General features: G+C 42.3%; 2 protein-coding genes across 4 annotated transcripts in view; one reads left to right on the top strand and one right to left on the bottom strand.

Annotated features, from left to right (window-relative positions):
* The window catches only part of CNTN2 (contactin 2), a 57,188-nt gene extending 48,725 nt beyond the window's left edge, over positions 1-8,463 (top strand). For all 3 annotated transcript variants that reach the window (XM_051998546.1, XM_051998545.1, XM_051998547.1), the window contains exons 22-23: positions 2,314-2,482; positions 3,459-8,463. In XM_051998546.1, the coding sequence (XP_051854506.1) occupies positions 2,314-2,482; positions 3,459-3,568 (279 nt within the window). In that variant the 3' untranslated portion in view covers positions 3,569-8,463. The remainder of the gene's footprint in view (positions 1-2,313; positions 2,483-3,458) is intronic.
* Positions 8,464-15,877: 7,414 nt separating this feature from the next.
* On the bottom strand, positions 15,878-17,028 carry TMEM81 (transmembrane protein 81). The gene has a single exon (XM_051994119.1). The coding sequence runs from the start codon at positions 17,012-17,014 to the stop codon at positions 16,226-16,228; it is 789 nt and encodes a 262-aa protein (XP_051850079.1). The 5' UTR covers positions 17,015-17,028; the 3' UTR covers positions 15,878-16,225.
* Positions 17,029-17,398: the final 370 nt, after the last annotated feature.

The following is a 17,398-nucleotide window of genomic DNA, read 5'->3' as shown; positions in this document are numbered from 1 at the left end:
CAAAATGGATCATTGGGAGTGGGGTTAAATTTGCATTAGAAAAGAAATCTCAAAGTAACTGCATGGGGTGGTTAACAGCTAGAGGCAGGCAGACAGTAGCTCTGGTATCCCAGAAGTTTGCGGTTGTCCTGAAAATTCTAGGACGTGCTTATTCACTGATAATGCTCTTCATTTAAATTCTTTCAGTGGGCAGCACTAGGAGCAATCAAATATTTTTAAGCTCTTGTTATGTGCCAGACAGGGATAAAAGACTAAAGGAGGAAAACACTCTTTACTAGTTAGTCTCTAATGAGACAAATATATATAAAAATATACAGCATAAATACAAAGTGAATATTCACCATACATTCCATACAAATATAGACAAATAGTTAGGAGCAAGATAATTTAGGAAGGAAGCCACTGGTATTTGGGAGAAATCAAAAGAATGTGGATTCAGAAAATGATGATTAAAGTATATTTTAAAGGAAGAGAGAAGGACTATGAGGTGGAGATGAGGACATCGTGTAATCTGGGAAATCTGGGGTGGCTAGACAAAGAAACAAATGAAAGGTCTGGTCGACTGGAACACAGAGTGCTGCAAGACAAGGAGTAATGTCCAGACTGGAAAGAGAGCTTGGGCCCAGGGGGGTGAAGGACTTTTACAAACTATTAGAGGGGTTTAGAGTTTATACTAGAGGGAACAGGAAGCCACTAGCGTTGAGTCAGGGAGTTATTACTGGTCAGACAGAGAAAGAAAACAGAGAAAGGGAAAAGAAGGAAGAGAGACAGAGAAAGACAGAGACAAAGACAGACATAGAGACAGAGTCAGAGAGAGAGAGAATATTTATATTCCTCTATCATGAAGGGAGGAAGGAAATAAACATTTATTAAGTACTTACATATCTATCACTATGCTAAGTAGTGGGGACACAAATATATATGAAAAAGGCAATCCCTGTCAAATTTACATTCTAATGAGAGAAGATAACATACAAAAAAATTTCTTCCACAAAATGACTAACATGAAAATGTGAAAATGTTTTATATGATTGTACACATATAACATATCAGATTGTTGTCTCATAGAGTGGGAATTGAGAGGAGGGAAGGAGGAATAGAATTTGGAACTCAAAATTTAAAAGAAAAAAATGTGAAATTTTATTTTTACATGTAATTGGGGAAAAATAAAATTTTAAAAAATCAACTGAAAGATGGGGAAAGGAATGAAAGCAAAACCCACAAGAACATGGCTTGGGTTGGGGGGGTGATAGAATAAAGGTAGGTCACTCTGGGCCCTTCCACTATATGTATTAAAAAAAACTTTATTATATATGAATGTATATAAACGCATGTGTACATTATAAGGTTTTTGAGGCACTTTCCAAATATTAATCTTATTTGAGTCTCACAATAATCCTGTTAAGTTGGTGCTATTGTTCTCATTTTACAGATGAGGAAACTGAGACAATCAGAGGGTTATATGACTTAATTATGATCATATAACAAGTGTATATGGCTGGATTTGAAATCACACCTTCCTGACTCTACATTCCATACTCCATACTCTTATCTACCATGTCACCCATCTACCATTCACTGGTTATAAGAAGTTTCTAAAATACATCACTGGGGGCAGCTAGGTGATACAGTGGATAGAGCACCAGTCCTGAAGTCAGGAGGACCTGAGTTCAAATCTGTCCTCAGACACTTAACACTTCCTAGCTGTGTGACCCTAGGCAAGTCACTTAAACCCCAATTGTCTAAGAAAAAAAATAATAATGCATTAAAAATATATATGACAAGAAGAACATACTGAAAATGCAAAGTTATTCCAAATAATTCCTACTGTTTCAAGCTATCCAAAAGTGGGATAGGCTGGAGAGAAATAACTTGAACCCTGTTGCTAGAAGTCTTTAAGAAGAGGTTGAATAACCTTGAAAGGTCAGGGATAGGTAGAAATAGGGAAGGATAGGAGAGATGACCTCTGAAATCCTTTCCACAACTCTTTGAGTAGTCCATCTAAGAAGAAGGACCCAGTCTTGATAAGAGAAGAGAAATTCAGAATCTGGGGTATCCTGACAAAGAGAAGGATTTCAAGAAATCTATGCCATTAAATGTTAGGTAGATGGTACAATGGGCCTAAAGACAGGAAGATCTGAATTAAAATCCAACCTCAGACATTTGCCTAGGTTGTGACCCTGGGCAATTGCCACCTACCTCGATTTCCTCATCAATAAAATGGGGATAATAACAGCACTCATTTTCCTAAGTTGTTGAAGATAATATTTGGCTCCGGAAGCCAGAGAGCAACCCTGAGGTCTTTCCTGCCAGATGCTGTACCGGAATGATTTACACTCAGCCCCCATTCTCCATTTGGCCAACAAGAACTGGATAGAGATCTCCGTCCCTGAAGATTCCAGCCATGCCCTAGTACAGATTCGGGCCACGGGACCAGGAGGTGACGGAATTCCGGCTGAGGTTCACATCGTGAGGAATGGAGGTGCTGCTACCCACTTTTCTCCCTTCTTCCCTTGTGTCTCTTCCTTCAGTTCCTCCACCCATCAGAGGCCAATCCAGGCTACAAACCAAGCAGAGTGTGTCTGTCAGGCTGGCCAACCCAGCCTTGTCTCCCGTGAGGGAGAGAGAAAGCCCAGTTGGTACATTGCCCTCTGCTAAGGAGCTCAAGACTTTTCTCCCCTATCTAAACATAAAAAATAATAAAATAGCCTGAGAGTAATGTATAAGGCTTCCCATTTATAGAATAATAAGGAAGACTGAAGTCTACAGTCACCTACCTGGCGCAGTTCTAGACCCGCCACAAATTGGCCATATGCCCTTATCTCATTTTTCTTATCTTTAAAATAAAAAGGGCTAGATAAGATGATCTCTGAGGTACCTTCAGGCTCTGAAATTCTAATATTCACAGATAGAAAGATGTTTAAACAGCCAATCCTGTCCACAAGTTTAACAGACTCCTAATAAAATTAGTTTCTATTGGAGTTTCTAATTTTGTTATCTTTAAAATAAAAGGGCTAGACTAAATCATCTCTAAGGTACCTTCAAGCTCTAAAATTCTAGTATTCACAGAAAGATGTTTAAACAGCCGATCCTGTCCACAAATTTAGACAGACTTGTAATAAAAATAGTTTCTATTGGAGTTTTCTAATCCCCAAACCATAGACATCATTTCATTTGATCCTCACAACTGGAATGATTTATTTCAACAACCAACACTATTATATCCCCACTTTTCAGACAACTTCAAGGAGTTGAGTTCTGTCCATAGAAAGCCAATATTGGAGTCTGAATATGTTCCCTCCAAGTCCAGTGTCCTTGTACCGAAGCAGGGCTTTTCCAGACTACCTCTAGGGAGATTATTTGGTAGGGGAGGTCCTCCCCTTGGCCCAACGTGACAGGACTTTTGGAGAGTCCACATCCCCTTTGTCTCACCGAACATTTCTATCTGCTGCTTTCAGGCACAAGTATGATGGTGGAGAACTCAGCAGTCTGTCTGGCCCCACATCTGGGTACCATCCTCTTCCATTCACTGGCGATGCTGGCCCTCCTTGGCTGCTTGGGGCTCTGATCCTGGCTTCCTCGTTCCCTCCCCTACCCCAGACCTGGACAACAGGACAGATACCTCGGGATGAACAGAGCCAGCTGGCCCCTGGCACACTCTCCCGATGCTAAGGACCTCAATACACTATATGCCCAAGAAGATTGGTTTTAAACAGCAAACTCTAAACAATACCTTTTCTGTAGGAGGGTAGGACATTTCATATATGCCAGGGACTGGAACCCAAGGAAGGATTTTTTTCCCTTTATAACCAGGAGGAAACGGGCACAAAAACCCATAAATATTGAACTCAAAGTCCACATGACACATGATCACTGGGCTTTCTGATGGAAAGAACTAAATGGACATAAGGATGGGGTTTTTTAATACATGTTCTTTGGACTAATAGAGATGGCACCCTTTAGGGACCCTAGATATATCTGAATCCAGAGAGGTTCAGGCCCGCCCAGGCCCCTGGATACAGGCCGAAATGGATCTAGGGCTGGGGAAGTGGACCTGGAGACCCTGATACAAACATTCCCCAGCCAACTGAAGGGGAAAGCAATGGGCCAAGGACTGCTCGCCCCCCACCTTGAATGGGGGGAAGAGCTTGAGATCACTTTTGGTGTTTCCTCATCCTTCTAGGCAGCTAAGAAAAACTGCAGATCCCCGGATTCTAGGAGCTTCGGGATCCAAAGGGAGTTCCGGGTAATGTGGGGAAGAGGGAGGCAGGAAGATAAGGTTGCAGCTGCTGGGAGAATGATCTCAGCCAAAAGGCAACCCCAGATTAAAAATGAAGCTACCCCCGGGGACGACAGCCCAGCTATCACATTTGCAAATCCATGCAGACAAAGCAAACAGGCTTCTCTTGAGGGGACTGCATGACTGAAGGGCTGTGTCTTGGTGAGGTGCCCACCCCATGTCCTGTTCTAGGAGTTGGACATGGAAAACTGACAACTTTGCCTCAGCTTCTTTCTTTTTCCCAGTAATTCTTAAGGACCTTCCTTCCAAATCTGAAGTTCCCTGTCCAATGAGAAGGATCCTTTCCCCTCTCCTCTCCTCTCCTGGGGCCAGAGCTCCAGCCGGGTTATTTTTGGAAGGATTAGTTCCCAGGATTCTAGAGTCAGAAGCCAGACTGGTGGGTAGAGAGAGCTGTGTGCCAGAAGTTCCTTTGTCAGACTTGTTGAGGTATTTTTAATGGCCTCACTCCATCCCTCCTTCCACCTTTGTGTTGCCTCAGAGTGCCCCAATGAAAAGGAAAGGCTTACCTTGTGCTTGAGGGAATGTTAGGAAAGGTGAGAAAAGGGGGACTAATAGTCTGCAGCCTACTCAGAAAAGTTTAACTCCTCTGGGCCCCAATTTTCCCATCCCAAGTAATTTGAACTTGATGACCTCTAAGTCTCCACAGTTACAATTGTTTTTTAAAAATCTGGTTAATGGGCAAAGGAATGGGTCTAATCATAGGATGGGTCCCTAGTCACTGGGGGGGTACAGCTGCTTCAGCCTCTCTACCCCTACTCATATGGGTGGATTCGTGAGGACATCTTGGTCTTCAATGTCCTCTGTCCCCACAGCTGTAGACCTGTTTTGAAGGGCCATCCTTTTCCCCTCACCTTCTCCTCTGAGGTCAGCTGAGAAAGGGGCACAATACCAAGACACTGATTTTCCCCCAGCCTAGCATCCCCCCAGGCCTCTCCCTGAGCACCCCATACATACACAGGGTCTGCCATTTTGGAAGGCATCTGCCCCTCTGAGGTTCACTCACTGTGGCCCATTTTCCCCTGAGGATTTGTTTGTATTCTGTAGTTATTACAGTGAAATTTCTATTTTAGTATCCTTTTTATATATTTTTAGATCCTGCTCTATTTTCAGGGCAGGTCTGCATTCCTTCTGCTAATGACAGCTTTCTTTTGGTAAACTTGACCCCCTCTCCCCTTCCTGCTCCTTTGGGAGCCAGGCAGAATTAATGGAGAATCTGATGTCCCACCTCCCTATCACCACCTCAGCCCACCTACCAATGCTGTAAGGATTGTGGATCTTTCAGATCAACTGAAAAGGAGGTGGTGGAGGAAACCTCTGTGTGGCCTCTCAGCTGAGAGCAGGGGTAGCCAGCCCCCCAAGGGGAATGCTTCCCCTCTCAATCCCCTCACTTTTGGCCAGTGGCTAAATTTGTCTCTTTCCCTCAGAAAAAAAGCTGGAGGCAAGATGTTTCTTTAGGGGTTGAAGAGAGCTTGAGGTGGGGGCTGCCCAGGTTCATTTGGGCCCTCTCTTTTTTTCACTATCCATAGGGACTGTGACATAGGAAGCCAGAGGGAAACAGGTTCAGCCCTCAGGTGTTAGGCAAAGCTGGGCAGGGGCTTTTTGCCTGCTTCAGGCAAGCAGCTCTGCCACCTTCCCAGGTAAGGAGGCATTTGGAGAGAAGCAGTTGTGAGGGACAACTTGTGTATGTGTGTTTGGGGGCTGCATCCCAGGAGACCCCACCATGTCTAAACCAAAAGACCAGGTGAGTCCCTAAGAATAGACTTTTGCCTTCAGGATACCATGCCTCCGAAGACCTGGGGAAGGGATTTAACCGAGCAAAGGAAGCCAAGGAAATAGGTTAGGATGCAGAGGGCAGATGCAGGTTGGACCCCCTGCCTAAAGTTTGATGTGGCTAAGGCAGATTGTGGATTCTTCATTCATCAGGACCCCTACAAAATGGGATGGCTTGTATTGGGTCTTGCCCCCTCAGTCAGAAGAGTCCATTGGTACTTTCTACCCAGCCAGTCTGAGGACAACAGACTTTGGGAGAACAGCAGCTCCCTGCTGCCTATTAGCTCCCACTCAGTTTTCCACAAATCCCAGCCCTAGTTCTGTTCCATGTCAGAAGTTTCCCCTTCCCACTCCATTTGCAGCCATGGAAGAGAAGACAAAAAAAAAAAAAAAAAAAAATACAGGTGCTTTTTCCCTTTTTTTTTTTTTTTTTTAACCACCCATCTTGCAGTTTGCCTATACAAGTGCCTTGTGGACTGGGAAATGGGGATTTTTCTCTCTGATCCCCCTACCACTTGCAAAGATTTCTCCAAGGAGAGTGATTAGGGGAGGGAGGGCGCCAAAGGAACCGATGTCAGCTATGTACATTTGGCAAAGAAAGGTAGGTATCCTTCTGTCCCTGCTGGTTTCCTTGCTGCTTTAACATTCCAGATGTTACCTCCCTCTCCTGGGAGTGGAGGGCAGCTCTCTCCAGGTGTGCACTGAAGAAACTTAGGGGAACGAAGAGAATCTGGGCTTTGGGGGTGCAGAGAGCACCTGCTTGTTGGGCTGTTTCCTTGATTTCTGAAAGGTTGGCGTGGTGAGAACAGTCCCCGCAGTCTGCTATCTTCAGTTCTACAAACTCAGGGGAGAGCTTCTACGCTGATCAATTCTTCCAGCTGACTAGCTGGGCTCTCTAGCAAAGAAACAGCAGGAGGGAGCGAGAATGGACAACGGTAAAATTGCTGGACCCTGGAATAATGTCTGGGGGAAAGCTATGGAATCGTCCTACTCCAGAGACCTTTAGGAAAAGAAGACGCGGTCCATAGTCCTGCTTAGGAACAGGCCCATAATGTCCTCTCAATGTCTCCTTCAGATGAGGATCCAGTGATTCCCAAGACTGAGGATCCAGTGATTCCCACAGCCAGATCCCCTGGTTTGTCACAGAGCTTGAGAAGGCTGAGGCAGTCTTTTGATTCCTATCATCTCTTCCCCAGCTACAAGGACTCTCCCCAACCTCCCCTCTTCCCACTTTTTCCATTGTTCTCATGTTTTCCCTCCCTTTCATCCTCTTCGACTTTCCCTTCTTCCCACCTTCTCATTTCCCCTCCCCCTTTTTCATTACCTCTCCATTCTTCTGCTTTCCACCCTCTCATTTTCCCTTCTCACCATCTTTCCATTCCTCCCTTTCCACCATCTATTCCCCTTCTGCTTTCCATCCTCTCATTTTCCCTCCCCCCTTCCACCAATCTCTCCATTCCCCTTCTCCTGCTTTCCACCCTCTCATTTTCCCTTCCCCCTTTTTGCCATCTCTCCATTCCCACCTTTCCACCATCTCTCCCTTCCCTTTCTCCTTTTCCCCCTCTCATTTCCCTTTCCCCATTTACACCGTTTCCCAATCCCCCTATTTTCTGTGCCATTTTTGCTGGTCTCCTGCCTCCCCCACATACACACCTTCCTTCTCAGGCCCAGGATGCTCATGGTTGTTCATTACCTGCAGCATCATTTTGCAGCATTCTCTAATATGGGCCAGCTCCTGCCTCGTAAGTCAACTTTTCCTGATCATGGAGCAGGTTCTTTGTTGAGTTCCATTCCCTAAAGGACTACAGGTGCTGCAACAGTGCATTGGACCTATGGGTCCATATATTTTGTTAGAACAGAATGGGAATTGGGCTTGTCTTCCCCGACTTGGCCTGTCACGCAAAAGTGTTCCCATCTCACTTTGGAAATCGGGAGGGAGTCTCAAGCACTTGTACATACGGCATTATTAGGAAGTTGTGTCCTTCCCTCTCTGGGCTGGATACATGCCTTTGTTTCAGGAAAGAGCCGCTGGGGGAAGAAATGGGTCTAAGAATCCCTTTCCTGAGTCCTAGATAGCCTGAGGGGGAAACGCAGCATTCAAAGCCCACGCCTGGGTGGTCCCCTGTCTCATCCCCCCAGGTTACCTGTCCTCCCTTCCTGGTCAGAGCCCACTTTCCAGCAGGGATTACTCTCTACAGAGTTCTCTGCAGGGCAGGGGCAGTGACTTCTTCTGGACTATTTAATTGTATGGTATTTTTCTGTTTAAGTGGGGGCCCCTCCCACTGCACCACTGTGTGTCTCTCCTATTGACTGTAATGAAAGTTATTTATTGATTCTGTTAGCAGACAGTTCTTAAAATAAAGATCGATCCTCAACCTGTTTGGCAGCTACTAGCTACCACTGTGGGTGTTATTTTGCCTTTGCCTGTGGACATAGCTGACAGTGCCCCAACGAGAGAGCCCTGTGCTATGGTATAATCACTGCAGGAGTTCAGATCCTAGTTCTTAATGTGTGACCTTAGGGGGCCAGGTAGCAAAGGGGACAGAGTGCCAGACTTGGAATCGGAAAGATAAGTTCGAATGCAGCCTCAGACACTAACCCACCTGGGTCACTCTTTCGGGCTGACTTTCCCTATTTGTAAAATGGAGAAAAAGGATAGGACCAACCTCCGGGAGTATTGGAAGGACTGAACCTTAAATCTCTATATAAATTAGAGTAGGTATCCTTATTTTCATCACCATTTCTCATCAGAAGTTCAATTTCCTTACTTAAAATGGGAAATATACTTTAAGTTCCTCCAGAGCTTTTGTAAGGCAACCACTATAATGAAATGTTATATCTGATACTTCCACACTCCAATCCCCATAAAGACTAGTTCTAAGGTTCTAAACTTTTTTTTTTTAATGGCATTTCAGGCATCGCTTTTAAGTCTTAAGGGAAAACTGAGCCCAAAGGGACTGGAGCGGGGCAGCCAGCTGACATAGATCTGCCTGCTACACTGCACTCTGCAACCAAACGAAGATTTAGCCCAGCAAAAGTCTGTATTTTTCCAGTTATTACATAAGGAAAGGCCCTATTCTTATGCAGGTCTGTGAGTGGCTAATGTTTTCAGTTCAGAGCCTACTCCCTACTGGAAAAATAAAATGCCTTGGGGGTGAGGAGGAGGGAGAAACTAATACAGGATTCTTGGGGAGCTGCAGGAACTCGAGCATTGCTGCTTGAGCTATTTCAGTGCCTCCCTCATTCTTCTTCACCTCCATCCACTCCATGTCCTGCTTAGCTTGATAAAATTGGGTCAGGGGCAGGGAACCCACCTCAGAGATAAGACCTCATCTTCTCTCCTTTGCAGCAAAGATAAGGGAACCAAGACAGACTGGCCTCTCCATCAATGCACCAGACACAGATTAAGTGCGTTTGTTCAGGGTGGAAATCGTTGATTACAAATCAGGGCCTTTTTTTTTTTTTTTTCCAGCCAAGAACCTAAAATGTTATTTTTAGAAAAAAAAAAAAAAAAAGCAAAAACAAGGTCCCCAGACAAAGAACTAAGAAAGTAGGACAGTTGCGTTGTACCATTTCCCTACTCTGGCATTGACTTGAACATTTTTAATGATAAATTGTGTTATTAAACTTAAATAAACCAACTATACTACTGAATTGTTAATAAGAAATAGATAAGAAATTATTTGCAATAAACAGATATATGGCACAGTAGACAGAACGTGGACCTAGCATCAGGAAAATTTGAGCCTCAGATTCTTACTAGCTGAGTGACCATGGGTAAATAAGTCACTCAGCTTCTGCTTGCCTTGGCTTCCCAAGTAAAATGGGGATAATAAAAGAACCTATATTTCAGGGTTGTTGTGAGGATCAAATGAGATGCAAACTTTGAAGTTCCATATGAATTTAGCCATTATTATATTTTTCAATCAATTGTATGATAGTAAAAAATTTAATCTATTGGGGAATATAGCTTGCAAAAAGCCTGACTACTCCCTACAAATATCCTCATTAAGGATGATCTAGATATGTGTAGGTAATTCTCACTAAAATCTATATAGATGGAAAAGTTGTACATATATAATTTATATAGATGGGAAATTTATATATATATATATATGTATGTATTATATATATAAATAATTTATATAGCTGTTCGGTGCTATTACTTTTTCTCTTGATAGAAATAAGGTCCAATAATACCTTAATAACCTATCATTTTCTGTGAAATTTAGCAATTTAAGTTTTGCAAAGTATTTCACAATTATTGTTTCATTGAATCCAGCCCCATAAATTAGGAATTGTTATTATCTCCATTTGACAATTAAGGAAACTAAAGCTGAGAAGGGATTAAGCCAAGGATCCACACAATTAGTATCTTAGGATTTGAATTTTGATTTCAAGTTCTATGTTCCATCTATTTGGGCTGCATCAAATTAAATCACTTTAACCTCTCCATCGGTTTAATGGAAAGAAAATCTCTGTTTCCCTTTTTTCTCCCCTACCCTTTTCCTTTTCAGAGACTGATTGAGGATGACTAGAATGTCAGAGATTCATAGTTAGTGCAATACTTTTATTTACAGGTGCTATAATAGACACATGGAGAAGTAATCTTACTGATCATTATCACATGCCATGCTCTCTGCTATATTCGGGAGAGACATAATAAAGATATAATAATGTTATTAAAGAGAGATGCAATAATCCCTGCTCACAGAAAGCTTCAATTTCATCAAGAGAGCAACATATACACATAGAGGCACCAAAATATGAAATAATTTGGGGGGGTTACAGAGTCATCAGCTGGATGTGGTGGGGAGTCAGGAAATCCTCACTTAGAAGATGGAATTTTAGCTGAAACTAGATATTCTAAGAGGCTGAGGTGAGACAAGACTCCCTATCAAGTAGTGGGCAAAGAAACTGGGATCGATAATGGAGTGTGTTATATAAGACACAGCCAAAAAGCCAATTGAAGAGGTAAAGATGAAGCAAAATATAAAATAAAGTCTAAAAATTTGGATGGATGGAACCAGGCAGTAAATATTTATATAAATAAGCAAGTTGGAATATTGGTCTATAAGTATTGGTGCTTTCTGTTACCTTCTCTTGATAGAAATAAATTCTAATAACATTTTAACAACTATCATTTTCTGTGGAATTTAGCAATTTACATTTTACAAAGTATCTTTTATTCTACAGGTAATAGGGAGCCAATGGAGTTCCTTGAAGAAGGAAGTAGTCAGGCCTGAACTTTAGGAAAATTACTTTGGCAGCTATTCAGAGGATAATTTGGATACTACTGCCATAGTCTGGGTTAAGAGTAGATAAGGGTCTCAAAATAGGATGGTAGATGTGGAAGTTAAGAAAAAGGGATAGATACAAGAAATGAAGAAATAAGATTTGTCAGTTAATTAGATAAAATGGGGGGGGGCAATAGTGAAGAGGATGAGATCAAGGGTGGGAGCAGCTAGGTGACCCAACTGGACACAACTTTGTAGTAAAGAACATGAGATTTTTGTCTCATATGTGTACTACCTATGTGACCTTGAACAAGTCACATCTTGTTCTCAATTTTCTCACTGTAAAATTAGGGGGTTGTTTTGGTGACTTTTCTAGCTCTAAATCTGAGATCCCGTGTAAAAGATGGTGGTACCTTTGAATACAAATATAGAGGTTCAGAAGAGAAGTGTTTATGGAGGAAGAAAAATTCTGTTTTGAACTTGTTGAGCTGGCGATGCAATGGTACCATCCATTCTGAAAGATTCAATAGGCAGTCTGTGATATGGGACTGGAGCACAGGGGAACAGACCAAGTTTAGAAGAGGCAAAACAAATAGATAAACAGATGGATTGATAGACAGAGAGATAATAGATTGCTCTAACTATAGATAGATGATAGACAGTTGATAGATTGATATAGATAATTGATAGATAGATGATATAGATATATGGATACATAGACAGATACATGATAGAGTATAGATAGATAGATGATATTCATAAGTAGATATAGATAGATGATATAGATAGATAAGAGATTGATAGGTAGAGACCGATAATAGATACAGATGATAGATATATAGTTGATAGATAGAGGATGGATAGACAAATGATAGATTGATATAATAGATGATAGAGTGATAGATATATAGATAGATGATAGATTATAGAGGATAGATAGATTGAGATAGAGGATAGACACAGAAAGATGATATAAATAAATGGTTAGATACACAGATAGATAAATGATAGAGTATAGATGGACAGATTAGATAGAGGATATTGATAAACATACATAGATGAAAGATAGATACAGATAACAGATTGATAGGTAGAGACAGATAATACAGATAGATGCTAGATTGATAGAGATAGATGATGGATAGAAATAGAGATAGATGATTATAGAGGATAGATAGATTGATAGAACTATAGACACAGAAAGATGATAGATAAATGGATAGATACACAGATAAATACATGATAGAGTATAGATAGAGGATATTGATAAACAGATATGGATAAATAGATGATACAAAATACAGATTAATAGGTAGAGACAGATAGATGCTAGATTGATAGAGATAGATGATAGATACATAGATAGATGAGGGATAGAAATAGAGATAGATGATAGATTATAGAGGATAGATAAAATTGATATAGATACAGATATAAATTGATAAACAGATAGAAGGTAGACACAGAGATGATATAGATAGATGGATAGATACACAAACAGATAGATGATAAAGGATAGAGAGATAGAGAGATAATAGATTGATAGATATGGATGAGATATATAGATAGATGATAGGTAGATACTGATGATATAGATAAGATAGACTGAGAGATAGATGATACAGATAGATGATAAATTGATATAGACTAGATAGATGAATGATACAGATGATAGATTGATATACAGTTGGCAGACATAGACAAATAGGTGATAAAGGATAGATGGATAGATTCCATCTTAGTGGAATTAGACCAGCCTATGGCCATGGAGAAGCCTCCTCCCTCCTCTTGGCTCTACAATCCAATTCTCCAGCATGGGAGAACAGGCCCAGAGTCAGGAGATGCAGGATCTTTTATGAAGTGGCAAGAAGCCAGTGTGACTGGGTCACAGAGATTGTGGGTGGGTATAACGGAACTTCTTGTTGTCCTTTGTACTCAGAGGACCAAAATGACATCAGGATACCAGGGTCAATGCACGGTGTCCAGTTTGTGGGGCTAGTCAGACCAAGAGCAGGAGGCTCTGTAAGATTAGAAAAATAGGAAGGCACCAGAGGATTTAATGTGTGATCCTAGAGGTGACAGAGCCAGTGGAGTTTGTTGAGGAGAATGATGTGTCAGACTTCAGAAAGATCACTTTGACCACTGAGCAGAGGATGGCCTGGGGTGGGGAGAGCCGCCCAGCAGCCTGTTAGGCCAGAGATGACGTGATGAGGGCCTGTACCAGGCCAGTGACAGTGCCAAAGGGGAGAAGGGGCTGTATTCAAAGTGCAACCCCACTGAGAGGGGCTGAGAGTGCACAATGATACCACCTATATTGGGAGCCTGGGTGACTATAAAAGGGAAGCTAATGGAGGATTTGTGGGGGGAAATAATGAATTTAATTTTAGATATGATGAGTTTAAAGTATCTATGGAATATCCAGTTCAAGATGGAGATCAACAGGGAGATCAGGGCTGGATAATTAAACCTTAGAATTATTGACAATTGAATCCCGATCACCAAATGAAAAATAATACAAAGCAAGGAGGAAAAGGTCATAATAAATGGTAGATCAAGGACTAGACTCTCCTGACTGCTGACCCTGGGCACCATATTGCTTCCCTCTTAGAATTCACTACCACCTTGAAATATTGAGAAACTGCAAGTCACACCCTCCAGGTCTTTCTTTGAAATGTAGTATAGGGCTGTCACTTTCTCATCCATTAGATTGTCCTAGACTGAATTACTATAATCCGATATTAAGCTCCTCCTTCTTGAGACAGGTGGAGATGGTGGGGTAGGTAGGGTGGATAATGATAGATGTTTCAAGTTCATCCTTAATCAAGGAAACCGCCATATTTCCGCCCTTCCCGCTAGAGTTCATTCTTCCCTAGACTGGGGATGAGATCATAAGACTTCCCCCTCCTCCAACATTAGCAAGAGAAATCTGTGAGAGAAAAGTAATTCACTTAGTAGAATTAGAGCAGCCTATGGCCATCCAGAAGCCTGCCTCTCTTTCTCATGGCTCTACAATCCAATTACTTTCAGGAGAGACATTGGATTTTTGAGTGCCTTGTTAAGAATGGATTCCAAATGGATTGAGATGGGTACTGCACTACCCTCAAGGGCTGTGCCTGCTAAAAAGAAGTCAATATGTTTGTTCTCTTAGAGCAACACAAGCCTTTTTCTGGCTAAAAAAGTTAGAGCTGAAGAGATTAATTGGGGAAAGCAAACCAAGGCAATCTGAGTGGCCACAGGACATCTGTAGCAGAGGAAGTGTTTGTCCTTGGAGGAAATTCCCCCTAACATCAGATAAGGTCTTGGCTTGGGGGTGGGGGGACACCAGCCTTGCCTCAGTATTGGGATCCCTACAAGGGCACTAAACTAAAATGATTTCAAACTCAATATGTCCACAACCATATCCTTCCCTCTCAACCTCCCCTCTTTCCTATCATTGTCTAGGGCAGCACCAAGTGCAGTCACTCAGGTTGATGATCTCAGTCATCCTCAGTATCCCAGTTGTCCAATCTCCTACTTCCCTTTTCCCTATACTCCTTTATCTTCACTCACAGAGCCACCGTCCTAATACAGGACCTCATAATCTTTAGCCTGGACTAATGTAGTGGACTTCTAAGCAGTCTCCACTCCATCCTGCAACTCTCCATTCAGTTATAGTCATTTTCCTTAAGTTCAGGTTTGTATTCTTTCTCCCAGAATAAACCCCAGTGGCTCACTATTTACCTTTAAGATCAACTAGAAACTTAAAGGTCTTCACAGCCTGCTGCTCCCTTTTCCTTCTTATGCACTATTCCTCTGGAGTACTCTGCACTGCTGCATCTCTTGTTTTTTGCAAAGGCTTACCTTGCCCCTACACCCATATCTGGAATGCTCTCTCCTGGATAAAGCCGACAATCAGGAAGATGCTACTTCAAATCCAGTCCAGATCCTGGATACTATTCAAACTATAAAATGGAGAAATAGCACCTACCTTCCAAAGGATTAAGTGATATATATGTGAGAAAGATGGAACTTAGTCAATTATTCAGTCATTTTCACTTATGTCCAACTTTTTGTGATCCTATTTGGGGCTTTCTTGGCCAAGATAAGGGAGTAATTTGCCATTTCTTTCTCCTGTTCATTTTACAGATGGGGAAACTGAGGTAAACAGGGTGAAGTGATTTGCCCGGAATCCCATAGCATTTCAGTGTCTGAGGCGGAAATTGAACTCAGATTTTCCTGACTCCAGTGCACCACCTGGCTGCCCCTGCATATATGTCCCTTAATAAATGTTTGTTTCCTTCCTTGGAATATCCCATCTGCTTCAGATTCAACACTGCCGCTGCCTGCAGGAGGATTTTTCCAGTTCCCCAGTTGTTAGGGGAACCCTTTGTATCTTGTTTGTTCCTATTCCTGTAAAGTTCTCCCCCGAATGTAATATCCTCCAGGCCTGGGGCTGCTTTTGTCTTCCAATCTCCAGTGCCTTGCATGAGGCAAGCCACTTCAAAAATGCTTGTTAACTGATCTAAGCAGATCAGGGTCGCCACCTTCAGATTAGGAAAGCTCAAATCCACGCCAATAGAGGCATCCATGGCAGAGGTTTTATTAAAGTGGAAAGAGACAAAATTTCCAGCTTAAAAGCCCAATGAACAATCCTTTTCAAACATCCAACACTGGGAAGAAGCAGTAACACTGGAGATAATTATAGCAAATTTTAACAGGTGCAAAAAACAAAGCGACTTTGGTGATGATCTGGACTTTGCCCTGGGGCACAGGGGACTCAGGCACCCAACCAGTCACATAATACTGGGAAGAAATTTGGCAGGAGACAAAGCACATCAGAAATTTCATTTTCCCATAGATTCTTGGGGGATTCCATGAGTGGAATCAAGGGTCTCTAAAAAAGGTTAGCACTGCTATCAGCTTCAAGGATCGCAACCAGTTATATCTTTGTCTTGACCTCTCTTTTGGAAGTTTTCAGCCAATAGTGAACAGCGATACTCACCAGCACACTTATAATAACCCCCCCTGTCATTCCTATCCCCAGCGCTAGCAAGACCTTTTTATTCCACGATGGGCGTGGGGAATAGATATCTTTATCTAGATCCAGGTCCATCCCCTTATCTATTAATCTCTGCACCTCAGTCAGGGACTGATCAAAGTTGAGGTTCACCAAGTAAGCAGGAATGACCCTGAGGGCAAAGTAGATTCTCTTAACAAATTTCAAGTTCTTCAGCAGCTGGACATCACACCTATAGGTGCCTGAATCAGCCTCGTGGGCAGGATTGAGCGTCACCAAATGGACATGGCGCCGAAAAGGTTTAAACAAGTCATCATTGATGGAGATGATGCCCCGGGCATAGGTCCAGGTGAACCGAAAAGCTTCCCGCCCATAGAGGAGGATATCCGGAGTCAGACACGTCAGCTCAAACTTTTTTCCAGTGGGGACGGTGAAGTGGACCATCCCACAGATCCAATTGGTCAAGCACTCTATGTGGTGAGTCTCACACTTCCTCCTCACGCCATCGGGGCCCACCTCACAAGTGCTCTCCTCCTTGTAGCCCAGGCCACAGGTGACTGTACAGGCTGTGGTGTTGATGATCACTCTCCCATGAGCCAACTTCAGTTTTTCAGGGATTGTGAATGATTGACTGAAGGTCACTATTATCGGTAGGCAGACAGCAAATACCAGTGTTCCAAGGATGAAACCACCAGTAGCTAGAATCTTCATGTTTAAATGAGAATCTTCATAGCCCTTCAGTCAACAGCCTATGAAGACATTTTGGGTAAACATCAAAAACATTTCTGAAATTTCTGCTAAAGTTCTCTTCATTTTCACATTCTAAATTTTGAAAGGTGGCAAAAAGTGTGGGTTTTTTCAAAAGCATATGGCCTAATAAACAAAAGTCCAATCTTTTAACAACAGGAGGGCATATAAGGCAGAATAAACCACATGCAATATTGATACTTATTATTATTGACCATTTTACCATGCATCAGATATGTCTTTCATATCCTTGCAATTACATGGGGTTTCTTTGGGAGAAAAGCAACAAAAGGCTTCATAATTTGAAATGCATTCTGAAATTACTATGACTGTGTAAAAGAAAGCAGT

The sequence above is a fragment of the Antechinus flavipes genome, chromosome 4 (assembly GCF_016432865.1).
Source record: "Antechinus flavipes isolate AdamAnt ecotype Samford, QLD, Australia chromosome 4, AdamAnt_v2, whole genome shotgun sequence".
Lineage (NCBI taxonomy): Eukaryota > Metazoa > Chordata > Mammalia > Dasyuromorphia > Dasyuridae > Antechinus > Antechinus flavipes.
This window is presented reverse-complemented; position numbering and strand designations above follow the sequence as displayed.

Coding starts and splice junctions, on each gene's coding strand:
- TMEM81 (XM_051994119.1), bottom strand. CDS start 17,014: ATGAAGATTCTAGCTACTGGTGGTTTCATCCTTGGAACACTGGTATTT.